Here is a 26158-nt window from a genome sequence, read left to right as displayed (position 1 = left end):
TCTCTGTGTGATTCATGAGTGGCTCTGGGAGCATTCATGCAATCTAGCTGGCTGTGGGGCTCCACATGTGTTTGTGCTGAGTGATCACAGCGCCCGGAGGGGTTTGCTGTTGGTTACTAGCAAGGCATTATGAGAGACAGCCCAGGTTGAAGAGAGTTTAGGGGGCACAGCAGTCTCACAGTCCCAGGCTGCACCCCGGGGATCCCATCACCGTCATTTTTATCTTCTTTGAAGGAATTTAGGAGGCTATCAGACTATCAAGTACTCATAAATCACCTTTGAAGGGAATTTAAGACTTAATTATTAGACTGTTTTTCTACTGTCCCATAGTTGTGGAAAGAAGTTTACCCTTGGTGGTGTTGATGCTGACTGCAAAACATTGCAAAACAAACTAACAGATCACTCTTGGGCCAAAACCCACAACTAACTTTTCTCTAGCAGAAACTCCATAGACTTGTCTGTCTTCTGAAGGAATCGCCAGCCTTCCTTAGTTGCAGAAGCCATGGAAGTTTTAATCTCACCTTCATCCCTTATTTCCGTAAGTCAGGTTTCTTTTCAGTGGCAATTTTTTTTATCACAACTGCCTGTCTATTGAAAGTGAAGTAGAATTGTGTTGCCCCAATTCCATTTTGTCTGAAATATCATTCATCAGCAAAGCAGGTTCATTCATCAGATGGAATTGTGAATGTATATAGTACAGCCTGCACCCAGTTTAACAGAAAAGAGTGCTTCTCTACTTGAAAGAAGTGAAGAGAAAGTAGAAGTCTGGAAGAATGGCTGTAGCTGAGGGTATGTATGCAAGAATTGCACAACATCACCAAGGCAATTCAGATGGATAAAGGCACACTAAGTATAAGAACATAACTTCTACATCCAGAATTTCTTTCTAAGTCCATTTAGCTTCCCCCTTTCCTTTTAACAGGCTGAATATTGAGAAGAATTACAAGTCCTCAAATGTTGATTTTTGTACTCCAAAAACAAACCTTAGTCATATATGTATTAGTGAAATGATAACTAAAACTCAGGAATGCGCAGCTGAGAGAAAGGGGTCATATATTTATTTTGTGGACTATGAATTGGTTGCCACCTTTGTGGAAACAGGCATTGCTGGAGCACTGGATGAGGACAGGAGAACAAGATGAGTTCAGACATATATCTAAATGAATTTAACAGTAACAGTCTCCACAAAGAATGTGATAGGATAAACTTAATCTTGTTTGGGGAACATCTTCAGAAACTCTGAATAGGAAGAAGTCTTCAAAATAGTATCTGAGTTGCCTTAGTTATCATTAATTGTTTTGTTTTTTTCTGAAACGCTAATTTTTGAAGCATTGATTGAAAAATGAAACTCTTCAGAGGTAGGAGTATGTGTGGTTTTAGGATGAAATTAAGCTCAGTGCAAATGTGTACTGTATTAAAGACTAAAATAGATTGGGGCTAGGGAGGGGAGCATGGGAGGGAGGGAGGAATTGTGGTGGTCAGTTTATATTATCCAAGCTCAAGGTGAAATGAAGAGACTTGAGCCTGGATAAGACTGTGAAATAAATATTATATAGACCAAAGGTGCCTCTGCCTAAACAGTTTTTATTGCTCGTTTACTATCAGCAGTTGCACATTTAACAGAAACATAGGGCTACCAAGAAAACTGAGCAGGAATGAAAATTGTGCAAAACTCTGGAGCGAAAATAGAGCAAACCAAGACAACTAATATCTTAAGCACTGGTGTGTCCTTGTTGCAGGCATAAATGAAATACAGACCAACCTTTAGACTTTAATGTGAGGAAACACTAACCTGGGAACCTTTGCCGGACCTATTTGGCTGTCGCTAGTCCATGACAAAGATATTTGGCAACGTCATAGGGAGGCCTTCATTCAAAATGAGGTAATGATGCAGCATCATAGAGAGTTTGTTGTAAACAGTTCAGAGGAAAAAACAGAAAATAATAAAAGCAATTTTTGTATTAAAGCAGTGAAGTATTTATCTGTTATTGGATGTAATCCTTGCTTCTGTATATCTAAAACTGTTTTACATGAAAATGACTATTGCCTGTCTGTTCCTGTTTGTGTTTTTATGCTAAACTTTTTCTTTGATTATGCTTTTGTTGGGGGAATCTAGCATTACCATATAGCAGTGTTTCTTAAACTTTTCGTGCCGGCGACCTCCTTTGGACATTAAAAAAAAAAAAAAAAAAAAAAGTCTCCTCCCCCCCTCACCCCCCCATCGCACACTTTAAGCTTGGGGCTTCAGCTTCAACTTCTCAGGGCTCAGGGCTTCAGCCCAGCATGGGGCTGAAACATGTAAATTAGCTTTGCAGGGTCTCCTGTGGCATCGGGCAATTGCCCTGATTCCTACCCCCTAACACCAGCCCTGCTTGTGACACCCCCCCCCCCCCCAAATCCCTCCACCAGCCCTTGTGGGGGTCACAACCCCCAGGTTGAGAAACACTGCCATATGGTATTTTTACCTATTGAAGTTCTCTGTATGCTTAACATTCCTTTACTTGTTCTCCAGTACCTATTTTTTCTATTCTCAAGCTTGTCCTAAGTAGTCTTCCTAGTTATCAACTTCTCAGCTTGGTTATTTGAAAAGAAAAATATTTAGCCTTTTAGTGCAACAGTGCAGCCTTCAGGAAAACCCATGCTATTGTCAGATAGTTTGGATGCCGTTTGAATAAAACTAAATTGTTTAATCTTCCTTGAACAGAGTACAGATTCTTTTAGTGAACTTTTGTTCACCTGTTCTCCATTTCCCTTTTTATGAGCAGTTATTGTCTCTGGAGAGTCTTTTGTGATATTTGCTTTCCTTACTCAGTATACTCCGAGGGCATTTCATGCATGTCCCCAAATGTCCTAAAGTTTGCTGGGTATCTTTTGATTAAATCCCTGTGATTATAAAGTCAATTCTTACCAAAATAAGATATTAATCAAGTAATGAGTTAATGAAATCTAAGAATAGCACCTCAGGATATAATACAGTAATATGGGACACGATGCCTCCGTTGTCTTTTTTAAAAAATGAGTACTTTGATAGTCTGCTATTTTTGAGGACATTCATAGTTTGAATTTTCAGGTTGCTACCACACTAAAATTACCGTATATACTCGATCATAAGCCGCTTGGTTTATAAGCCGACACCGCCCCCACCCCCTCCCCCCATACGATGGATAAGTAAAAATGGACAATTTTTATGACCCATTCATAAGCCAACCCTATAATTCAGGGGTCAGCAAACTTTGGCTCCTGGGCCATCAGGATAAGCTGCTGGCGGGCCGAGATGGTTTGTTTACCTCGAGTGTCCGCAGGCACGGATGTAAACCTAAGTAAACAAAGTGTCCCAGCACGCTAGCTGCTTACCCTGACGGGCCGGGACAGCAACTGGTGGGGAAATATTTTTGTGGGGAGAAGCTTGGGGTAAGGGGACCACCCACCACTAGCCCCCCACACTCTCCCCATCCCATCCTCTCCCACCTTATTTGGGGAGGGCCAGGGGAGAATGTCTCTGGCCTGGCTGGCCCTGCTCTGGCGGGCCAGACTGGGCGGCACAGCCTCAGCATGTTCCAGTGGGCTGGGCTGGGTGGCACGGCTGCAGCGTGTTCCGCTGGGCGGCGCGGCCACAGCCTGCTCTGGTGGGCGGGGCCAAGCAGCGTGGCTGCAGCCTGCCAGCCCCGGAGCTGCAGCTGCTTTGGAGGCTGTGGGGAGAGCAGCATGGCCAGAAGCCGAGAGACTCTGGCCCCGCCTCTTCCCTTCTGGTTCTGCCGGCTGTGCTGCTTCTTCTTGCTCCCTCTGTTGTGTGGAGGGGCTGTGTCCCACCTCTCCCTATCTATACCCGTTCATAAGCCAACCCCCTTCTCTGAAGCTTCCTTTTTTTTTTTTTTACTAAAAAAATTCGGCTTATGAACGAGTATATATGGTAATTTAAATTGTCCTGGTAACAGATGTAAGCAAGGACTGACTTGAAATTGCTTAATTAGCATATACATTTGAAATCATTTACAAAAATGTTCAGTTTTAGCCCAATATTTTGAGCTACCACAGAACTGCAGCCCCAGTTGAAAACTGTTAATGAATTTTGAACATTAACTACCATAAAGGACATAACTTAAATTGTTTTATAAAAATATAGTAGTAAAAACATACTTTTAATGTTATAGGATGGTTTGATTTTTTTACAGTGTATTTTGGACTACTGTTTGTATACTGTATGATGTGTTAAGTATTTAGTACAAGGCAGATTTGTTCACTTCTGCTATGACTGGTTATCAGTAAATGAGTAAAATATATTTAATTGTATACATTGTCTACTTCAGCCCTTTCAATTTGTCTGTTCCATGTTCTTGAGTCATTTTTCATGCGTACAACTATCAGACCACAGCCTTGACACATTTTATAGGAGAGTACTATGTAGTCTCTGGCCTTTTGATGGGGGACTTCTGAATTGGGGTAAGGCTCCAGACATCTTTTCTTCTGGGTGGAGTGTCTCTTCAGGGTTATCTATGTGAAAGTTCTGAAACAACTGTCTAAAAGTAATGGTCTCAAAAAAAGATTTATAAAAACTAGAGAGAAAAATCAATAACTGTATGCATAAAGTCCAGTTTGAAACTGAAAACCTTAACTAGGTAGCCTCACTATGGTTTTACTTACAATGAAATAAGAATACTTCCAATTTTTGTCTGCTATCCTTTAGATCAGGGAACATTTTGGAGACATAACCTCAGGGTCTTTTTCACTTTTCCTCTCTCTCCTTTCACTCTGGCTATGGCTAGCTTATCATACGAGGTACACTTCAGAGTTATTTACATAAATGTTCTCTCTGATGGGGTCATCGTTGCCTTTTATGAAATCACAATTGTATATTTTAAAGTCATGCATTCTAATGTCCACTGGTCTTGTTTAAACTTATTCGAGGGGTTTTATTTTATTTACTTTGCCTTTCTTTTTCATATATTTATTGGAAGGTGCGTTCCTGCCACAATAGATTTTTCAGCCCTCGTTTGCATCTCCTCTGTCCCCCTGTGTGCTTGTCTTAACCAAAGGTGTTAACTTTGAAATCAGTTAATTTTCAGCCCCTTAAAGAAATAGTTATATTTCTCTTAGTCATTCCATCTTATCAGAATCCCAACTGTAGATGAAATATGAATTCACAGATGCAAAATCCATCACATTATAATTGGCTTTACCACTAAACTGACATTTTTGGAAGTAAACATTTAAATGTTGTAAGTACTTAATACTGGACAGACATTGGTCACTGTTGACATAGGTTATATGCAGTAGTGATTTTGAGGAGAAGAAAATCACTCTTGTTACCAATCACTTCAGCCATCCAGCTCCCCAGAATTTTAATTGTGTGAAATTGCAGTGTTGTAGCCATGTTGGTTCCAGGATATGAAAGAGACAAGGTGGGTGAGGTAATATCTTTTATTGGACCAACTTTTGTTGGTGAAAGAGACAAGATTTTGAGCTACACAGTGCTCTTTTTCAGGTCAAAGATACTACCTCATCCACCTTGTCTCTCTGTTATGTGAAACGGAAGTTATAGAGGATGGAAGAGTAAAGTAAATTAATACTCCTGTTTACAACAATTTACCTAACATCTGGCTGCAATTTAAAAAAAAAGAAAAATCTGCATAGATTTTACAATCAGTAAAGGGCTACTTAAATTGTGGCCACTGAGTTCTCGTTATGCTGCAAGATGCCATTTTACCTTTTAAAGTGGAAAGTGATAATGATTTAACATTTTATAGTTGCCTAAAAAGGTAGTGAAAATCTTGTGTACTTTAAGTAAATATTAAAAAAAAAAGCTACAACTGACTAAAGAATCTGCAGACATGTGAGCTAGTGCTCTGAAAAAGTAAACTAATGAAGAACACAAACATTGCTCTCAGAGATGTTCTTGAAAGATTTTTAATTTTACAGTGGTTCCTGCACCATTGACTGTCAGGAACCATTAAAAATTCAATATGTTATATATGTGGATAACTTTTATAGTTAGAATAACTAATTACTTTATGAGGTAGTCCATACCTGTATTTTGAAGATGCGTGAGGAAAGTAATTCTAAATAATACAGTTTGGAAGGTAACAAATTAATAGTTTGTATTTTTAAAGCACTTCCATCTAAGGATCTCAAAATTTTTGGAGTATATCTAGATTAGAAAAATTTTTTTTACTCATTTATCTTAGTCTAGATATACCTTAAATGTTTGTAAGGCACTTTAACTAGTTTTAAAACCCTAGTTTATTTTAACTTTCTCTGTCTACGCTAAGGTTTTAAAACGTTTTAATTGATATTAAAAAAAAAAAAAATTTATCCTATCCTAGATTACCCTTATAGAATTAAGACTTACAACACCGCTGTGAATGCAGGTCACTAGCAAATATACTGTAGGGAACAATGCTACATGGCAAAGGAATAGACTGTAGGACTTAATGGTTCTATTCTATCTCTGATTTTTTTCTTAAGAAATTTTTAAAAATTACCATTTAAAGTGTGCACTATCAGAAAATTTGATGTCTTGAAAATAGTTTTAAAAAGCACAATTTGGATGTGCCCCTTTAATGGCAGTGTTGAAGGATTATCTTACACAGGGGTTAGTCTAGTTGATTATGTATGATTTTTTCAGTTACTGTACCAACAGCTGGAAAAAGTAATATGAGCACAGGAAAGCTTTTGGACGGTGGTCTCCAACCTTTTTATGTGCAAGATCACTTTTTGAAATTAAGATCAACCCAGGATCTGCCCTGCCCCCTCCCTCCATTCCCTCTCTCCCTCCGTTGCTCACTCTCCCCCACCCTCACTCACTTTCACCAGGCTGGGGCAGGGCGTTGGGGTACGGAAGGGGATGCGGCGCTGGGTTGGAGTTGGGGGGTTTGGAGTGTGGGAGGGGGCTCAGGGCTGAGCCTGGGGCAGGGGATTGGGGTGCAGGAGGGGGTGAGGGGTGCGGGCTCTGGGAGGGAGTTTTAATGCAGGAGGGGGCTCCTGGCTAGGGTAGAGGGTTGGGATGCAGGAAAGGATGAGGGGTGCAGGCTCAGGGCTGGTGCAGGAGGTTGGGGTGTGGGGTCTGGGAGGGAATTTGCCCCAGCCAAGAGCCCCCTCCTGCACCCTGAGTGTTGGGGTGCAGTGAGGGGTGTGGGCTCTGGGAGGGAGTTGGGGTGCGGGCTCAGGGCTGGGGCAGGGGGTTGGGATGAAGGAGGGTGTGTGAGGTGCAGGCTCTGGCCGGGAGGCGCTTACCACAGGCAGCTCCTGGTCGGCGGAGCAACAGGGCTAAGACAGGCTGCCTGCCTTCCCTGGCCTCATGCTGCTCCCAGAAGTAGCTGGCGTGTCTCTGCGACCCAGGGGCCAGCAGGCTGTTCTGTGTGCTGCCTCTGTCCCCGCCCTCCAGAGCCGACTCTGCAGCTCCCATTGGCTGGGAGCTGCGGTCAATGGGGTCGGTGGGCGCGGGCAGCACACAGAGACCCATGCCAGCCACTTCCAGGAGCGGCGTGGGGCCTGGGCAAGCAGGCAGCCTGCTGAGCCCTGCTGCGCCGCCAGACAGCGATTGACTGGCAGAGGCTCCAGGATCGCGATTGACTGGTTGGTGACCACTGCTTTAGGAGGTGGGAGAAAAATATGTGGAGAGCCTGAGACAAGAAACCTTTTTAAAAAGTAGTGCTAATAAGGTAACTGGTGAATTAGAGCCTTGTCTTATTCTTAAGAAAAATTGTGTACATGGGAGAGAAATGACCAATGGCTCCTGTTCTATAAAACTGGCTAATTGAAAATTCTGTTGGCAATAGTATCAGTAAACTAATTCAAATAAAGATATCAGGCAGTCATCTGCTCGTACACAATTGTCTTTTGACAAGATACACATGTTGCTGGTTATCTTCTGAGACACTCAGTAAATAATTGGGATGGCTGGTTTGATGTAAGCTTTGTATGGGTAAGTTAAAATAATGTCTGATTCCATGCATCTTTACAATTTTTTTTCTTTAGGCCATGTAGAGAAACTGCTTGCAATTTCTGTTTGGGTTATGTATCCACAGACAGACCAATATAAGTGATTCACATTTTTAGCTATTATTTAATTAATCTCTTAGTTATGCACAATGTTTTTGCTATGTTCTTTCCTTTTAATTTCTTGGCTTCTGTAAATATTTCATTTTATTAATTACATGAAATACGGCTTTTTAAAATGTGACATGCTTTATTGTAAACTTTATACTAATGTAGTCATAAATGCTTATATTTCAGTGCCAAATCTGCACGTACAGATTTTTTTTCAAAATTACAGGGGGGTTATTTTTGCATATTTTGGTATCCTGTTTTGAGATAGGTGTTTTGGTTAAAAAAAAAAGCCTTGCTTTGGAAGATCTTCAGTTCCTTTATTGATATGTAGTACTTAAGAACAAGCAGCATTCATTTCAAGCTTGCACTATATATTAATAAAGTAGCATGAGATAGTGAGACTAATTTCAAGTGACACTTCTGTGTTTTATCAGTGAAAGCAAGTTGAATACGTTGGTGCAGAAGCTTCATGACTTTTTGGCTCACTCTTCCGAAGAATCTGAGGACGCAAACTCGCCTCCAAGACTATCTGTGAGCAAAAGTATAGGTAAAATATATATATATTTTCTCTTTTAAATGTACACTCTTATTCAGCATCTTGGAATGTAGTGCAATAAAATGCATTTTGATGTACAGATATGCAATATTGTTCTTGCTGTTTCCTTCTTAAATGGAGATATCTGGATAAATATACAGTAGATTCTTGGTATAAATTGCTTTTCATTTGTGAATATAAATGTTCTGTATGTTATGACACTTTTAAACCAACAAAGTATTCATTATTCCGTTTCATGGAAGTTAAACTATCTGTGTGTCCTTGGGGTGGGGGATGTTTGTATCTCCTCTGGGATGCTTTTGGTTCAAATTTCTCATGGTTCCCTATATTAACAGTGCGTAATAGACATATCTTGTTTTTCTGCTGAAGTTAAGATCTTTTGACCCTCACAATTGTGGAACAGAGTGTGGGGGAGTTGTTTTCATGTTAATTGTGGGAACAATTCGTGAATTAAGTCAGAAATCACTAAAACAAAAGGGCTTTTCTAAAGCAAATGATTAGGTTTCTTCTAGAAAATTATTGGTATCTCCAAAATATCTAATAGGTAAGTACCGGATTTAAAAAACAACAACTTCATTTTAACTACTGTCAATAATGAAGGCTTTTAAAATAAACACACAGCAGAAAATTATAATCTAATGTATAGTAGGAATCTGGATTTGTTATAGATATAGAACTTTTCAGACTCCAACTTTCCTAAAACGCTTTCCATAGCAATGAAGTGACTGTGTGAGGAAAGTTGGGATTGTATTAGCCGAGGAATGTATTTTGTTCTATTTTCAGACAGATCCATGGGATCTCTAAAAGGATGCTGTCAAAAGAAATAGTTAACTTTTCACTAACAACTCATTACCTTATTAAAATTGGCAGAAATTTAAAATCTAATTTTACTTGATTATCACCTGTGTTTTTTCTTATATTTCTCAGATCATATAGTGAAATAAGACTGGTCATTTTCACTTTGTATTTACTTCAGCTTTCTTATTCTCCTTATATAACAGGATGCAACTGTTTTGCATTTCTAATGTTTAGGAATATTTGAAATATTCTTTTTATACAAAAAAATAAGTGCTCTATCAGATACACAGCATTGATTTCAATGGAGCTAAGACAATTTACATCAACTGAAGATCTTTATATTCATATTGGGTTATGTAAAACTTCTGTTAAAGTCACAAACTTCTGCTATACTTGATAATATCCCTTTGATTTAACTGGAGTTCTGCTTAAAATTTCATCTTAAGTATAGCATTTCTGGCAATATTGTCCCCTTATTACTGCGTTGTAGTGTCAACACTGACTGTACGATTCAATTCCTGTTTGGTGCTTCAGTGCTTTATTTCAGGGCACCTTTGCCAAACCAATCTGTGACATGGATAAACAGATATCTGTCATTGTGAAGTTGTTCTGGGGAGGATACTGTTTGCAGCACCTCTCTCCCAGTCCTGTGTAGTTACAAATGTGACTCTAGCTCTTGTCCGTGAAAGAGAATTACTGTGGAGCAGAGATACACCAATTGCTTAGTCCTTTTGACAAATTTCAAGGGTGTATGTGTGTGATATCACACACACATACATTATATATAATTACAAAAAACTACTGTCCCTTTGTGTGTATGAACTATAATAGTCTTTAATCATTTGGTCGCATGCTATTTTTCCATAGGATATTTTTCATGCAATGCCCTGCTTTGGGGATGAATTGTGTAATAAAAAAGATTGTCTTTAAAGACCCTCCTCATTTGTTGGAAGGTGTCGAGTGAATGAGGCAGAGGATTGCAGAAAGAGAAAGGAGGGTCTCATGGTCTTCACTGTTGTGCTGGAGAACTGGATTTTGGCCCTGCCTCTGCCACAGAGTTCCTGTGTGATGCTAAACAAGTCACTTAAACCAAACCTTTGAGGTGCTCGCTAATTGTGTGTTTAGCTCAGGGGTTCTCAGACTTTTGCACTGGCAACCCCTTTCACACCGCAAGCCTCTGAGTGTGACCCCCCCCATACATTAAAAACACTTTTTTATATATTTAACACCATTATAAATGCTGGAGGCAAAGTGGGGTTTGGGGTGGAGGCTGACAGCTCGTGACCTCTTGAGGGATCCTGACCCCCAGTTTGAGAACCCCTGGCCTAGCTTGATATCTTGAAGTCTGATTGGCAGAAGTGCTGACCACTCATAATTGAAATCAATGGGAGTTGTCCTTAGAACATATTCTGAAAGTATTCTGAAAAATCAGGTCCTAGGATTTTCAAGTTGGCTCCCCAAAATTAGTGAATGCTTTTGACCATATTCTCTGTGCGTCAGTTCCCCATCTGTAAAAGTGAGATAATACCACCCCCTCATCTCAAGAGAAGTTTTGAGAAGACTAATTAATTTTTCTTTGAAGGACTCAGCTTACTATAGTGATGAGCACCATAAAAAAGCCATGTGGAAATAATTTTTTCTTCATAACAGGATTTGAACAGTCTACAATAAATTGAACAATGAGGAGAAAACAAAATATTGAATAGCTGCTCATTAATCACTGTTTATCCAGTGCACTGAATGAGACTGCAGTCCTGTAGAAAAATACTATGTGATCATATAGTTTAACACTGTATCGCAGTGCATACACACAAGGGGGCTGAATGAAGCTTATTCGGGCAACCTTAATCTTGAAAGTTCCTAAGTTTTGTGTGCCTGATTATGCAACCTTAGTGGTCTTTTAACATAGTTTGTGTGTGTGTGTGTAACTTTCTCATTTTTTTTTTTTTTTTTTTTAAAGAAGAACTTCTGTTTTTTCAGTTTGCTGTCATGTGGCATCACAACACCACATGGGTGGAACCTTTAGATACACTACACAGACTTCTGCCACTTGAACTAGTGGAGTAACTGATAGCAATAGTAAGTTGTTATCCTCTATGTGGATCAGTACTAGAGGGACATCAGACACACATTTAAACAGTGATTTTCACAGATATTTGCTGGCAGAGGAGGAATAGTGAGACTCGGGAATTTGGCATTCCAGGCTCTGGAGGGGATTGTTTTCTAGTGGTCACAGCCACTTCGGCTCATTTCCTCCAGACTTGTCCCCCCTTCTACCTCATCCCTTCCAAGGTGTTCCAGTCATGTCCCGTCCTGTCCCCTCCCCCCCAGCTCCTTGCACCAGTCCTAGTATCCTTATCTTCCCAGTCCCAGACTCTACTCAAGCTTCTCGTTTCAGTCTTTTTGCCCAGCAAGTTCTTATTTCCCCCTCCAGGCTTGCTGTCATAGTTCGGATCTCTGACTTCATCATTCTCTCATCCCGTCTTCACACCTAGTCATGGTCTCTTCCCAGCGAGTTCTGATTTCACTCCCTTTTGAGCTCCTTGCCCACAATCTGTCCTCCCTACCCCTCCTGCTCCTCACTGCATTCTCCTTGTCCAGCCAGTCTTAGTCTACCCCTTCCCCACCGTGACTCCTAGTCTTCTTGCCCAGCAAGTCTGCCCTCCTCCGCAGCTTCCTGCTCCAGCCTCTTCACCTCCAACTGCATAACTGTTGTCTCAGTCTCACCAGACTTTGTGTGCCAATATACTCTCCTTCCTGACCAGTCTGGCTTCTGTCTCCTGTGTATTTGAATCGGACAGCTTCCTCCTTCATACTGCACTGCCTGGATGTGTTACAAGGGAGTAGAGGTGTCATTGAGAGCATAGGAAAGACAGGCTCCCTGCTCTCAATTCCCCATCTTGATGTTCTCTCAGCTCTGTACCCCTAGACTGGAGAGAACGTGCTCAGTTGCTGTGTGGTGACGGCATGTTCAGTCTGGTCAGCACTGTGATACGAGGGGGTACAACATGCTTAGTCAGTTTGTGGGTATGGTGACAGTCTGGTCACACGTAGGCGCAGTGAGATTTGAGCATGCCCAGTGAAGATGGAATCTTCTGAAATTTTAGCTGTTAAAATCAAAGTATTCTCTACTGAGCATGTGCAAACTGAAATTGTTACAACTTAACCAAAGTTAGGCGAATTTTAATGAGGATGCCAAGAGGCACATCCTTGGCACATCACCCCTCAGCCAAATTTCAAGTAATTAGTTGTCACAATTTTGGCATGAGTGTACCTTATACCCTTCCCTTGGTCTCTTAAGGGCACCCGCTTAAGGTTTTCAGTACTCAGCCATCACCTCTGTTAAGTGAAGACATGCATCTCTCTTCCTCTTGATGGGGATTTTAAGGCTTCCCTTCCCAACTCCCTGCACTTTGATATCCCTAGCAAGCCAGTCTACTTAAAGGCCAGTCTACATGTGCTTTGCTTTCTCCCCAAAGGCTATGAACAGCGTATAACCCTCAGCTACAAGTTACCGTACTGCTCTTTCTAAGCAAGCATGTTTATTCTTAAGGTAAAAGCATTATAGAGAAAACAAAACAAAAGCTCCTTCAGGCATGCTAAAAGCTTACAATAAGTCACCCATTATTCTTATAGGGCCCTAGTAGGCCAAAGTCTTTCCAGCCCTCCACAAGGGTTTGGCCCCGCTTGGACAGAAGGTCCTGTCTGTTTGCTGGATCAGAAAGAAGGCTTTGAGTCAGTTTAAATGCAGCCCTTTTAAGCCAAAAGCCCTTTCTTGGTTTTCCTAGTCTCTTGTAACCCAGTTTGAGTCCCTATATGCAAATACCCCAGTGGGTGGTACCTGTCTGGTACAATGAGTGATTCTCCTTAATCACCCTACAGTGTTTTAGTTCCTGAAGGAGCTGTAGTAATTCACCCCCATGGAGTAGAACACAATCATACATATAATTCCTGAGCCACAGTGATACATAAGCATAATATAATATGTTCCCCCAAAGACACTGCATATGGTTGCAATATCTGTCACAATAGTCACAGGGTTTAAGGCCAGAAGGGACCACCAGATCAGCTAGCCTCCTGACCTCCTGTATGTCACATGCCACCAACACCACCCAGCGCCCTCATGGTAAACCCAGCAATTGAAATGTGACCAAAATGTCACAGCCCGCAGGACACTAAATGGTTATTTGCCACAGGCAGAGAATAGGAGGGTGACTTGGGGGAAAATTCCTTCCTGACGCCACATGGTGATCAGAGCCTGAGGATGTTAGCAAGAAAAATCCAGCTAAATATCTTGCTGCAAAACAGAGGGACATGAGAGTACTTCAGAGAAATGGTCTGAAGAATTTAATACAGAGAAAACATTTTTCCTTACTGTCATTTTCATAAACATCTGCATTGTATTGGCTGAAATTTTCCAAAAAAACAAACAAACCATTAAGCCTGAGGCAGACACAGCCAGTGTGGAAAAATTCAGCCCAAACAGTTTGCAAAATTATAAGCAACTGAAAATAGGGTCTTATAATGTAAAGAGTGCTATGAGCCTAATCTATAATATTCGTGTGATATCCGTATGAAAAATAACGTTTTTGTACTTTCCATTAATCCATTTCCTGTCAGGCTCCTTCTAACATTCTAAGCTTTTGAGCAACTTCATATAGCTGCATTATAAAGAATACTGAAACAGAAATATTCCCTTCTCCCCCTCAAAAAACCTATAACATTTCTCTCAAAATTACACTTGATGGGGGTTCAGTCGTGGATCAATGACATGTTTAAGGTTTAATATCCCACAACCCATTAGGGCTAGAAATAGGAGGTCTGTATATCTTGAAAGAGGAGACTCCACAATATCAAATGGGATACATCACTTATTTTTAGCTGTGCTAGCTAGGTCCTTGATATATCAGTCCTTAAAATCACAATGTTATGTACAGAAGTTTCAGGAATGTATTGGTTGTTATTGCTTTTCGTATGAAGCATGTGTAGTTGCACTTTGGCTCCTCTAGTATGATTTCCTTATTGGTGGGAAAAGGTTGAAAAATAGTAGCAGTGGTATTTTTAAAAAAAATCTAAATAAAATTTTCTGTAAATTATTTGGCATATGTGCAATAGCTGATGCCATGGTGTTATGCAAAGGTTTTATTGTGATTCTATATAAAACTCACTCCTCATCCCCACTGACTAATTGTACATTTAGTAATGTTTTAATAATGCTGTAAAAAAGTGTATACCAACCATCATTTATAATTTAAAGAATTGTTAGTGATTTCTACCATTCAGTGAATTACATTTTTTCCCTCCTTGTACAGGTAAAAGTAGTGGGCCTGAAAATAGTCCAACTCCAATGGAAAATAACAGGGAAGAGGTAGGAATAAAGTATATGGTGCATTTGATTTACAGTAATGCTGGTAATTCAAAAATGGCTGGTATAGATTAAATTTGAATAAAAATCTGTATTGGATTACACTACCATATCTGCTGAATGTGCAAGTTGATTAGGGAACTTTTTCTAAAAGTTGAATTAAAAAAACACAATATAACCTTTTAAATGGATATGAATGACATCCATTATGACTAGGCAAGCAATGAAGCCATCACAATTTAAAAATAAAAAGTAAAATAATAAATTCAATGTACTTTCATAGTTTTGACTACTTTCATATTTTTCCTATGGTACTTCATAATGCATGAGTAAATGTATACTTTGTGGAAGGTATCACATTGTACTATCATGAGGCTTCTAACCACTATTAAATCTTTGCTGAGAAGTGGGGAGCTGCTGCAATTTTGTGAATTATCATGGTTGGGAAGTGGCAAATTATGTAACAGTAAGTAATACCCCTTTTCATGAAAGTATTAGGGCTGTCAGTTAATCACAGTTAATTCATGTAATTAACTAAAAACAAAAACAAATCGCGGTTAAAAAAACAATTGTGATTAATTGCAGTTTTAATCGCACTGTTGTTAATAGAATACCAATTGACATTTTTTATAAATATTTTTGGATGGTTTTTCTACATTTTCAAATATATTGATTTCAATTACAACACAAAATACAAAGTATTCAGTGTTCACTTTATATTATTTTTGACAGATATTTGCACTGTAAAAAAGAGAAACAAAAGATAGTGTGTTTCAGTTCACTTCATACAAGTACTGTAGTGCGATCTCTTTATCATAAAAATGCAACTTACAAATATAGATTTTGTTTTGTTACATAACTGCACTCAGAAACAAAAGAATGTAAACCTTTAGAGCCGACATAATCCATGTAGTTCTACTTCTTGTTCAGCCAGTTGCTAAGAGAAACAAGTTTGTTTACATTTATGGAAGATAATGCTGCCCACTTCTTATTTACAATGTCACCTGAAAGTGAGAACAGGGCTTTGTGTGGCACTTTTGTAGCTGGCATTGCAAGGTATTTATGTGCGAGATATGCTAAACATTCATATGCCCCTTCATGCTTCGGCCACCATTCCAGAGGATGTGCTTCCATGCTGATGACGGGTTCTGCTCAATAATGATCCAAAGCTATTCGGAAAGATGCTTGTTCATTTTCATCATCTGAGTCAGATGCCACCAACAGAAAGTTGATTTTCCTTTTTGGTGGTTCAGGTTCTGTAGTTTCTGCATCGTAGTGTTGCTCTTTTAAGACTTCTGACAACATGCTCCACATCTTGTCCCTCTCAGATTTTGGATGGCACTTCAGATTCTTAAAGCTTGGGTCGAGTGCTGTAGCTATCTTTAGAAATCGCACATTGGTTCTTCCTTTGTGTTTTGTCAAATCTGCAGTGTTCTTAAATTGAACAGTGTGCTGGGTCATCATCCGAGACTGCTATAACGTGAAATATATGGCAGAATGCAGGTAAAACACCAAGCAGGAGATACAGAATTCTCCCCCAAGGAGTTCAGTCACATATTTAATTAATGCTTTGTTTTTTTAATGAGCATCATCAGCATGGAAGCATGTTCTCTGGAATTGTGGCCGAAGGATGACGGGACGTACAAAGGTTTAGCATATCTCACATGTAAAGCGGGCAGCATTATCTCCCGTAAATGTAAACAAACTTGTTTGTCTTAGCGATTGGCTGAATAAGAAGTAGGATGGAGTGGACTTGTAGACTCTAAATTTTACATTGTTTTATTTTTGAGTGCAGTTATATAACAAAACAAAATCTACGTTTGTAAGTTACACTTTCACAATAAAGAGATCACATTACAGTACTTCTATGAGGTGAATTGAAAAACAGCATCTTTTGTTTACCTTTTTTACAGTGCAAATATCTGATAAAAATAATATAAAGTGAGCACTGTACACTTTGTATTTTGTTATGATTGAAATCAGTATATTTGAAAATGTAAAAAAAAAAAAAAAAAAAATATTTATCATTTCAGTTGGTATTCTGTTATTAACAGTGCAATTAATCACATCCTCAAGTGACCCACGAATATTGATGATATGCTCTTGAGTGAGCCACACCCAGTCCTTAGCCCAGAAAGTTGTGAAGTGCGAGCCGTAACTGTTAAATGGACCCTTTGGGATGGAGGATTGCAGGGAAATAAAATCTTATGAAGGGGTCCTCTACTATTTTTAATACTTCCTCAATTTCCTGCAAATTTGGTGCATAAGAAATATGGTGTGTGATTCTGTGAATTTCTCAGATCACAATAATATTTCTTTATAATTTCTGATGTAGTGTATGCTTGGTGGGGCTCAAAATATATATTCATTTTAAGAGATCTTAATCCAGGTAGTAATTTATAAACGAAAAAGTCTCATAATTGAATTCAGCTAATTACAACACTACATTTACAAGCAAAACTTTAATTTTTGTTCTGCTACCCTTGATATGAAATGTAGTATGAACAAGAAATGGGATATGATTGGTTTAAACCCAGCTAGAAATTGACTTCTGAGTTGCTGCTGTATACCTAAGAATCCAAGAAAATAATTTTTTGTTGGTGTATGTTCTGGTCACACACTAACAGATGTTTGTGACTTCAAAATTTTTCCTTGTTTTTAGGGCAATAGCTCTTCAGAAAGATCCAAATCTTTAGGATCATCACGTTCGAAAAGGTTAGTTTGAAAAGGAAAATGTGAATAATACTATTTGTAACTAGGTGCCTTCCCTAACTTGGTCTACAGAAACAATCTACGCAAGGCCAGATTACTATATAGTGTAGATTGGTATGGAGCCATGTAACTTCAGGCTGATTTACACCAGCTGAGGAGGCTCACTGTGTCAAGTTCAAATTTACCCCCTTCCTGGAGTATGGCTTTATTAACAAAGTCTTGATGGTATCTTGTTTTCTATCTCAAGGCTCATCAGGCATAAATGCTCATTGGGTTCCTCCTTCAGGACTATCACCCTACACCCAGGATTTTTTTCCCTTGGAAAGTCATTTCTTTGTATCCAAGTGGGGTAATGAGTTTACCCTGTCTTAGTGAGTCACTAATACCCAATAAAATCAATACTTTACCAATAAAATCAAGACTTGGTAACAGTATGAGGTGTTTCAGACAAACACTGCCAGTCTGATGCACTTCAGTTTATTCATGGTTTTTTTTGCTCTCTTTCAAGAAGTAATGCACTAAGGTAATAGTTTCTCAGTTTGTGCCTAAAGAAAACACATTCTCTGTGTGGCCAAAAATAACTGCATTTTATCAACCTTACACTGATCACATTCCTTCTTGTCTTTTGCCACTTTTGGTAAACATTACGGTTCTGTCCTTCAGATCCTTTTAAAATATGTAAAACAAAACAACATTTCTCTGGGGGGAATAAAAAAAAAATTTATGTATCTCTAAGAACAAAATTCCTCTTTTGTTTACTGTTGTCATGCTTGCCCAGTCTATTTCTCTCTGCTTCATCATCTCATGCAGTTTAAATTAGATTTAAAAAATAGAATTTAAAATTACCAGGTTCCTGACCCAAGGGAGATTGTTTGATTGCAAAGCACCATGTACACCTAAATTGCTATAAAATGTTTATCACAAATGTGGATTTTTTTTCTGTTCATACAGGAAACCTACAGTTGTAACAAAATATGTTGGATCAGATGATGAACAAACCTTACCTGAAACTGTAAATGAAGATGTTTCAAATGAAAACTCAGAAAATGATGTTGATATGAAAAGCTTACCTAAAGGTAGAGCATGCATTTTCTGTGTGTCTGAATTCTGCGAATTAGTGTCAGGATTATATGATGGAATATGCATAATAGCCACAAAGGGAAACGTTGTATACTTTGTCTGGTTTTTTTTTATTTTTATTTTTTTTGTAAAGTGCCAACCTTAGCAAGCAGGATATTGAGGCCCTACTATGATTATAGCATTCAAAAGGTTAAAATATTTTGTTTTTAAAGGTCTACTTTGAACCCCACATACATAAATCACTGGATCTACCAGGATGCACTGATTATTTAATTCAAAATATGCACTGGAATCCATATTTTTGTGGAAATAAAGTCAACATGAAACAGGAAATGGTATTTTGCTTTTGTTCTTTTGTAAACATTCCGGGTAAAATTTTCAGAAGTACCTAAGTCCCATTTGAGAATGGGATTTAGTTCTCATAAGTGACTGATTTTGAAAATTTTACCCTTTGCTTAAAAATATTAGAGGTTAGGCCAGATCTTGAAATATGTTTAAAAACAAAACAGAAAAAGCTGGTCATTATTGGGTTATTTTTAAATGCAATACTTTTAAAACACCCTCTACACCACGGGGGGAGGGATAGCTCAGTGGTTTGAGCATTGGCCTGTTAAACCCAGCATTGTGAGCCCAATCCTTGAGGGGGCCGTTTAGGGATCTGTGGCAAAATTGGGGATTGGTCCTGCTTTGAGCAGGGGGTTGGACTAGATGACTTCCTGGTCCCTTCCAAACCTGAGATTCTATGATATTTTTAGTTTTAGCATGGTTTAAAAAGAACAACAAAAAAGCTTGCCTTTCGTAGCTCCATAAAAGACATAGTATAGCAGAGACCCCAGAAGCAGTCATCGTATGGTTATTTTTACAGAACGTTGTATTACTGCAAATTCCCAGGAGACACAGGATTGAAACCCAGCTCTAAATGTGAAATTACACTTTTTTTCTTCACATAACTTTGGTTAGCACTGTTCGGTTTTGTTAAAACATTAATAAATTTAATAATTTTGTAAAAAAGGAAAATGAGATTTTGCCCTGTTGGTGGGGGGAGGGAAGAAATTTCTACAGCTTTTGAGAGATGCTCAGTTAGCTGTCCTAAAACTCCAGGAGCCACGGAACAGTTGCATTGCAAGCTCACCCGCATTGTCTCACTGTTATGCTTTATTCTGTTCTTCATGTACTGCATCTGGGAGTAGAGAGGGTAGTTCGCTCTCCAGGGTCGATTCAGTCTTGGATCTCTGTCCTACAATTGCAATATCAGTGCCAGTTTGAGGTGTGTGGTATTGATATTTGTAATATGGACACCTGTGCAGTAGGATATATTTATCAGTCAGTCATCATATAGCTTGTTGGGGGAAAATTATATGCAATGTTGGCTTTTATTTAAACAGGAGTCTTGCACTTCACTGGAATGTCACTTGGATATGTAATGGTTTCCACCTTTTAAATGAAATCATTCTAGGTACAGTGGTTGTACAACCAGAGCCAGTGCTGAATGAAGACAAAGATGATTTTAAAGGGCCTGAATTTAGAAGCAGAAATATCGTTAAAATGAAACCTGAAGCTCCCAAAAAGCGTGGAGGTAAATACATTTTATAACATGTTTAAAATGGGTTTAAACTGCTGTTTATAGCCACATTTGGTACATCCAAAAATTGTACATATTTCCTAAAAATACCTCCACTCTTCTGGCTTTTAGTTCACTAAGGGTTCTGTCCTGCTGAAATTAGCCTCCATTGCTGTCCTTGCAGTGCAGCAGTGAAAGCTAAGATTTTACAGTAACTAATCTCCTGCCTTGGGTAGCCATAGCATGCTTCACTAGGTATTCTGTGTAAATCTTCTTCACTCTGTTGCCAAGAGTTTGATTCCATTCTGCTATTTTGCCATATCCTTTTCTAGGGAATAGTGGCATACCATTGCATACCCCAGAATTTAAAAAAAACGTGGTCGATCTAGTAGCCTGTGGGCTGAATTTCACCTGCAGGATAGTTCCGTCTGGCCCCTGAACACATAGTATAGAACAAAATGGCATCCTCCGCATAGTGTGACCTTATACATACGGTGCATCCAAGGTCATTGTGTGGAGGGTGCCATTTTGGACTTCCAAAGGCATGCAAGTATAACTGCATGCCTTATTAAAAATGTCATGCATGCCACTGCTAGGGAATGATGATGGAACTCCACTGAATGTATTTTCTGAGGCTCCAAGAAATCCATACAGATGTAAGCAGAGACAGAACGTTAGTTGGTAAGGAAGATGTGTTTGTTTTGAAATCCCAGATTAATTTAATTTCTTGGCACTTCCCTGGCTATTGGTTATATACCTTAGGTCATCTGTGGAAAGTTGTTATGCCAGCCAATTTTTCTCGACCTCTACTAGAATTGATATGCAAGTACATAGATGCTAATGGATAATATAAATTCATCTTTTATGGACTTGGAAAACAGAAAAGAACAAGCAAGAGGCCATGCATAAACTACTCTGAAAAAATATAAATAAGTGACTGTACATTCCTTTCTCCCCTTATAGTGCAGGCAGTTTTGTAATTCACATACGAAAAATAGTAATCAGTAACTTACTCCAGCCTAGTTACTTCTTTTTTTATTATAATAGTTGATATAAATAACTTTTTTTTCCCTCATATGTAGTTTAGGTATTTAATAGGAACCAAAAATAATGACTGTGAAAAAGTTTACTTACTCTTTTGTGTGTTCATGTGTGAAGTGTGTTAGGGTTTTTTTTTTGAACATTGATCTCTCCTCTAACTAGATTGGCTAATTGAAGGGCCACATGGTTCATTTTTAATTATATTATTAGATGTTACATTCAGGACAGAATCTCATGGTTTTGTCTGAAGTGATAAAGTGCGATCACTGAGGTCGTTCCTGCTCACCACCACATGGTCTCTTGTGATGTACCTTCGAAAAGACTTTTATTCTTGTAAATGGTATTTTTGTTGTTTTTATAGTAGTTTTAGTGTGTGTTTTAGTTTTTAGGATTTTAAGGTCTTTGGGACGCCATTTTGCTGGTCTCCCTCCTGGCTACTGGATTATGCTGAAGACACTGGGGTTCAAGATCTGCGCTTTCTGCCCTTGCTTGTTCTCAATCAACAACAAGCACCAATGCTGCCTTTACTGCATAGGGAAGCCCACTTTGCATCCAAGTGAAGTATCTGCCTCTCTTTCCCAAGCCATACCTGAGCAGGCTGTGCTCTCCACTTCAAGAAGCACCTCATGGAGGTTGCCATGAAGCTGCAGTAGGATCCAGACCAGGGAACCCCCTCATAGATTAGTCTGAGCAATCAGGGAGTGTGCCTCCTACCACGGAGCTCCAGTCTGGTTCTGCTGGTACCAGTGCTATGGACCTCAGGCCGAGGCTGAGTCGTGAGTGAATATAAGCGCGGCAGTAAGTTTCCTCCAAGCCCAAGAAGGATACTGCCCTGTCCGCGAGTTCTGTTCACAGGGAAGCGGAATGTTCCAAAGCTCACAAGCATGATAAAAAGTTGTATAGACCATTGGATCTGCCAGTTCCATCCATTGAGCCTTCCAGGTTGGCACTGCTTAAGTCGATGGAATCTTCGGTTCTGAGGCAGTCCTCTGTTTGGCTCCCATTCCGGCTCTGGTTCCGACTACAGTGCGTATCGCTGACACCAGGGAGACTTGAGTTGGCTCATGAGCTCTTCGTCATGGAGGAGGTAAGGTCTCCGTGTTTTGAAGTGCCATCACCTTCTAGGGGAGTATGCTGTCTTACATTAGACTTGCCTGTTACTCTGTGTTTCCCGTGGGTCCGCTGGTTCCAGTGGCACCACCATTTGTACCAGCCTGACTTTTCAGCATTGGAGGACTCTGACAGAGTGCAGGGTCTGGCTCTCCCATACTACCAATATAAGTACCCCAAGGTTCTGCTGACTCAGTGGCAGTACCCTCTCTTTCCCCAGCAATGGAGCCATTGGTACTCTGCTCTTCGGGGCTCTCCATAGCAGCTGCCGGATCTGCCTGGTAGGTCCTACTGGGGATTGTGGCTGCAGTATCCACCTTCAGAACCTTCCTGCTCCACTTGAGAGGTGTCTTTTTATCTTGTCTCTTCAACCATCATCAAGTTGGCATTCCAAACCAATGTTGGAGGCTGTTCCACTTAATCTGACTCCAAAGGTACTGCTGGAACTCCAGACGCTGCAGTGTCTTTGACTCCCTCCTCACCCCTGGATGACTACTGTCAATTCCAGGAACTTTTATGTAGGGTGGCTGCTGCTCTCCATATTCCACTGGAGGAAGTACAGGACAAACAGCACCAGCTGCTTGACATCTTATGTACCTCGGTACCAGCCAGAGTGGCTCTACTTATCAAAAATGCCATTCTTCAACCAGCCCATATTGTCTGGCACACTCTAGCCACTTGCACACCCACCCCCAAGGGGGTGGAGATGAAGTACTATGTATCTGAAAAGGGGTCTGAGTTTCTGTTCTCTCATCCCCCCACCCAATTCCCTCGTCATACAGGCAGCGATGGAGTGGGCCCAGCAGCAACAACATGCATACTCCACACAGCAGACAAAGAGGGCAAGCAACTGGACCTGGGTCGCAAGGTATTCTCCTCTGCCAGCCTCCAATTTCATATCTCCAGTTACTTTGCTCTGTTAGCTAAATACAGTTTCCTTACCTACAGGAAGCTGGGAGACTTTGCAGACAAACTTCCCCAGCAGGACTGAGCTCGCTTCCAGGCTATGCTACAGGAGGGGAAACTAGTTGTGAGAACGAGACTCCTGAACGTAGCAGACACTTCTTCATGGATGATGGCTATGGAATTGCTATGTGGAGGGAGTCATGGCTGCCTTTGTCAGGCTTCCCAAGGGAAGTCCAGAACAACATAGAGCAGTGGTCCCCAAACTGTGGGGCATGCCCCCCTGGGGGGATATGGAGGAATGTTTGAGGGGGCGCACGATGAAGCCTGGATCAGCCCCCATGCTAGGTAGGGAGGGAGCACCACCCAGTTGCAGCTCCAGCCCTAGTCACAGGTCTGGCCCCAGGCCAGCTCCTCCCCCATCCCCAGTTCTGCCTCCAGCTCTGCCTTCAGCCTAGTCTCATCTGGTGAGCCAATTATGCAGTAATGGTGGTGTTGGTGGGGCTTAGACCTATTCCATTACTGGTAAGGGGGGTGAGACAGGAAAAGTTTGGGCACCACTGCTATAGAGGACCTCCCTTTCAATGAATCTCATCTCTTTTTAGACAGAAGACTGATGAGTCCCTCCACTCCCTTAAAGACTCCAGCGCCACTCTGCTGTCTCTGGGTATCTACATAGTAGCACCCAAGTTTTACCAAGTTTTACCACCCGCAACCAGTCAACATTCTAGAGCTCCCCATTTCTTCCACCAGCAGTCCTGTGAGCTGCCTTGCAAATGGCAAGACCCAATGGCCCCACCCTCTGGGTTCTTCATCACAACCTACAGCATCTCGTACTCAGTCTTTGCAGAAGCAATACTTCTGAGGGCACCTAGAGAGCCGGCAACCACACTACCTCATGCTATACTTCTGAGTCCCCTCTTCAGGGAGCATCTATGACGCTTGTTTCCAGTTTGGAGTGCAATAACAACGGACAAATGGGTCCTAGATGTCATTTGACATGGCTATATGATCAGGTTCATGACGTTACCTCATCCACGTCATCTGGCCTTGCCTCAGGGACCGCTCTCACGACAGTATCCTTGCTCTAGAAGTGGTCTCCCTACTGCAGAGGGGAGCGATAGAACATGTTCCTGTGACCAGTCTGGACGCAGGGTTTTATTCTACTTATTTCCTAGTCCCCAAGAACATAGGCGGTGGGTATAATAGGCCTGGGGAGGCTCTGTCTCTCCTGTCACAGCCACCAGACCCTGGTTGCGATGTTTGGAGCCGAAGTTTTTGCTTCATTAGGCCCCATGCAGGTTCTGGGGCGGCTGAGGAGGCGGTATGTGCTATTCAGCTTCCCAGGTTCATTGGTAATATCCCTGGACTCCAGAGAGATTACTGAGGAACCCACAAAGCTGAATTTGAAATATCATCTGAGCCGCCCCGGAACCTGCATTGGGCATATCAAAAGCGTTGGGAGAGACGCTTTTCCCTGGGGTGGCTTGCGGTCTGGAGAGGGAAGGTGCAGCTATAGCTGCCCTGGGGCTTCTTTGGGTGGGGGTGGGGGCGCTCCGGGCAAGTGGGATGGGGGCTCGGGGCTTCAGCCAGCCCAGGGCTGCTCCAGCCAAGAGGGGGTGGATGTTCGTGGCTTTGCCCACCCGGGGCTCCTCTGGCCAAGAATGTGGGGGGCGCTCAGGGCTTTGGCCAGCCCAGGGCTCCTCCGGCCGGGGATGTGGGGGGGTGAGGACGCGCTCTGGCCTTCAGCCAGCCTGGGGCTCCTCCGGCCAAGGGCAGGGTGCTCGGAGCTTCAGTCAGCCCAGGGCTCCTCTGGCTGGGGAGCAGAGGGACGATGCTCAGGGCTTCTCTGGGCGGTGGGGAGGTCGCACTTATGTCTCCAGCTGCGGGCTGGGGGAGCGCGGGTGGAAGTGGCAGAGCAGGGGGCTGGCCTTCCTGAAGGGGGGCTCCACCCGCCGCCCATGCTGAAGAAGAAGACTGATCTTAGACCTCTGTCATCTCAACCGCTTCATATGCAAGCCAAAGTTTCATATGGTCACCATAGCAGCCACCATTACTTTGTTAGAAAGAGGCATGTTGTTTATGGCCCTTGTCTGTAGGACACTTACTTCTACGTGGATATCCATCCTACCCACAGACATTTTCTGAGATTCACGGCAGACCTCTGTCACTTCTGATACAGGATTTTACCGTTCCAAATCACCACTGCTCCTTGGGTCTTCACCAAAGTTTTCTTGGTACTGGCAGCCCACCTCTGGTGCCAAGGGATCCTTATATTCCCATATCTTGATGATTGGCTGCTAGCAGCACAAGGAAAAGGGGAGGGTTGCACCTTGACCTCCATGCTGCTCACACTCCACTCCTCTTTGGGGGTGAGTATAAACATTGAAAAATTGACTTTGGATCCTATACGGTCCCTGGAATTCATTGGGGCCCACATCCATGCAATCTTGACATGCGCCTATCTACTGGAGGATAGGTTCCAGACCCTACAAGAGCTGAGTTTTCAAGGTGATTTTGAGTCCTTCTGTTCAGGCCAAGACTTATCTCTCTCTTCTTGGCCACATGGCGGCTTGCACATATGGTACCACCTTCACTTATCTCCACTTTTGCTGCCTACAGTTGTGGCTCCAGAGGCCCTTTTCTCCCACATGCCACGCCATAGACTTCCTACTGACCGTTTCCCACGAAGTTCTCTCCTCCCTCAAGTGGTGGACGGACCCAGGACAGGTCTACACCAGGATACCATTCCTTCCATTCTCCCCAAGCACGACAATCATCACAGCTGTGTTGCTCGTCAAATAGGGTGCCCACATGGGTAAGCACATGACTCAAGGGAGTTGGACTGCTCTGGAATCCTGGATGCACATCATCATCCTGGAACTTCGGGCAGTGCTGAAAGCATGTCGTGCATTTCTCCCGTCCATCCACTCCTGTTATGTTCTTATCATGTCAGAAAACACCACCACCATTTGCTACATGGGAC

At 41.4% G+C, this 26158-nt stretch overlaps 1 protein-coding gene across 10 annotated transcripts in view; it reads left to right on the top strand.

Moving 5' to 3' along the window:
- The window catches only part of ATRX (ATRX chromatin remodeler), a 140195-nt gene that overhangs the window by 8135 nt on the left and 105902 nt on the right, over positions 1-26158 (top strand). For 4 of the 10 annotated variants that reach the window (XM_037908735.2, XM_043522993.1, XM_043522994.1 and 1 more), the window contains exons 1-7: positions 439-538; positions 1740-1882; positions 8481-8593; positions 14713-14768; positions 17428-17480; positions 18429-18553; positions 20014-20133. In XM_037908735.2, the coding sequence (XP_037764663.1) occupies positions 1833-1882; positions 8481-8593; positions 14713-14768; positions 17428-17480; positions 18429-18553; positions 20014-20133 (517 nt within the window). In that variant the 5' untranslated portion in view covers positions 439-538; positions 1740-1832. Of the gene's footprint in view, positions 1-438; positions 539-1739; positions 1883-8480; positions 8594-11360; positions 11480-14712; positions 14769-17427; positions 17481-18428; positions 18554-20013; positions 20134-26158 lie in introns of those variants that run through there. The other 6 variants (XM_037908734.2, XM_043522991.1, XM_027822584.3 and 3 more) reach the window with 6 other exon arrangements.

Source organism: Chelonia mydas, chromosome 9 (assembly GCF_015237465.2).
Source record: "Chelonia mydas isolate rCheMyd1 chromosome 9, rCheMyd1.pri.v2, whole genome shotgun sequence".
Lineage (NCBI taxonomy): Eukaryota > Metazoa > Chordata > Testudines > Cheloniidae > Chelonia > Chelonia mydas.
Note: the sequence above shows the minus strand (reverse complement) of the source record. Positions and strands in the feature narration are given on the sequence as shown.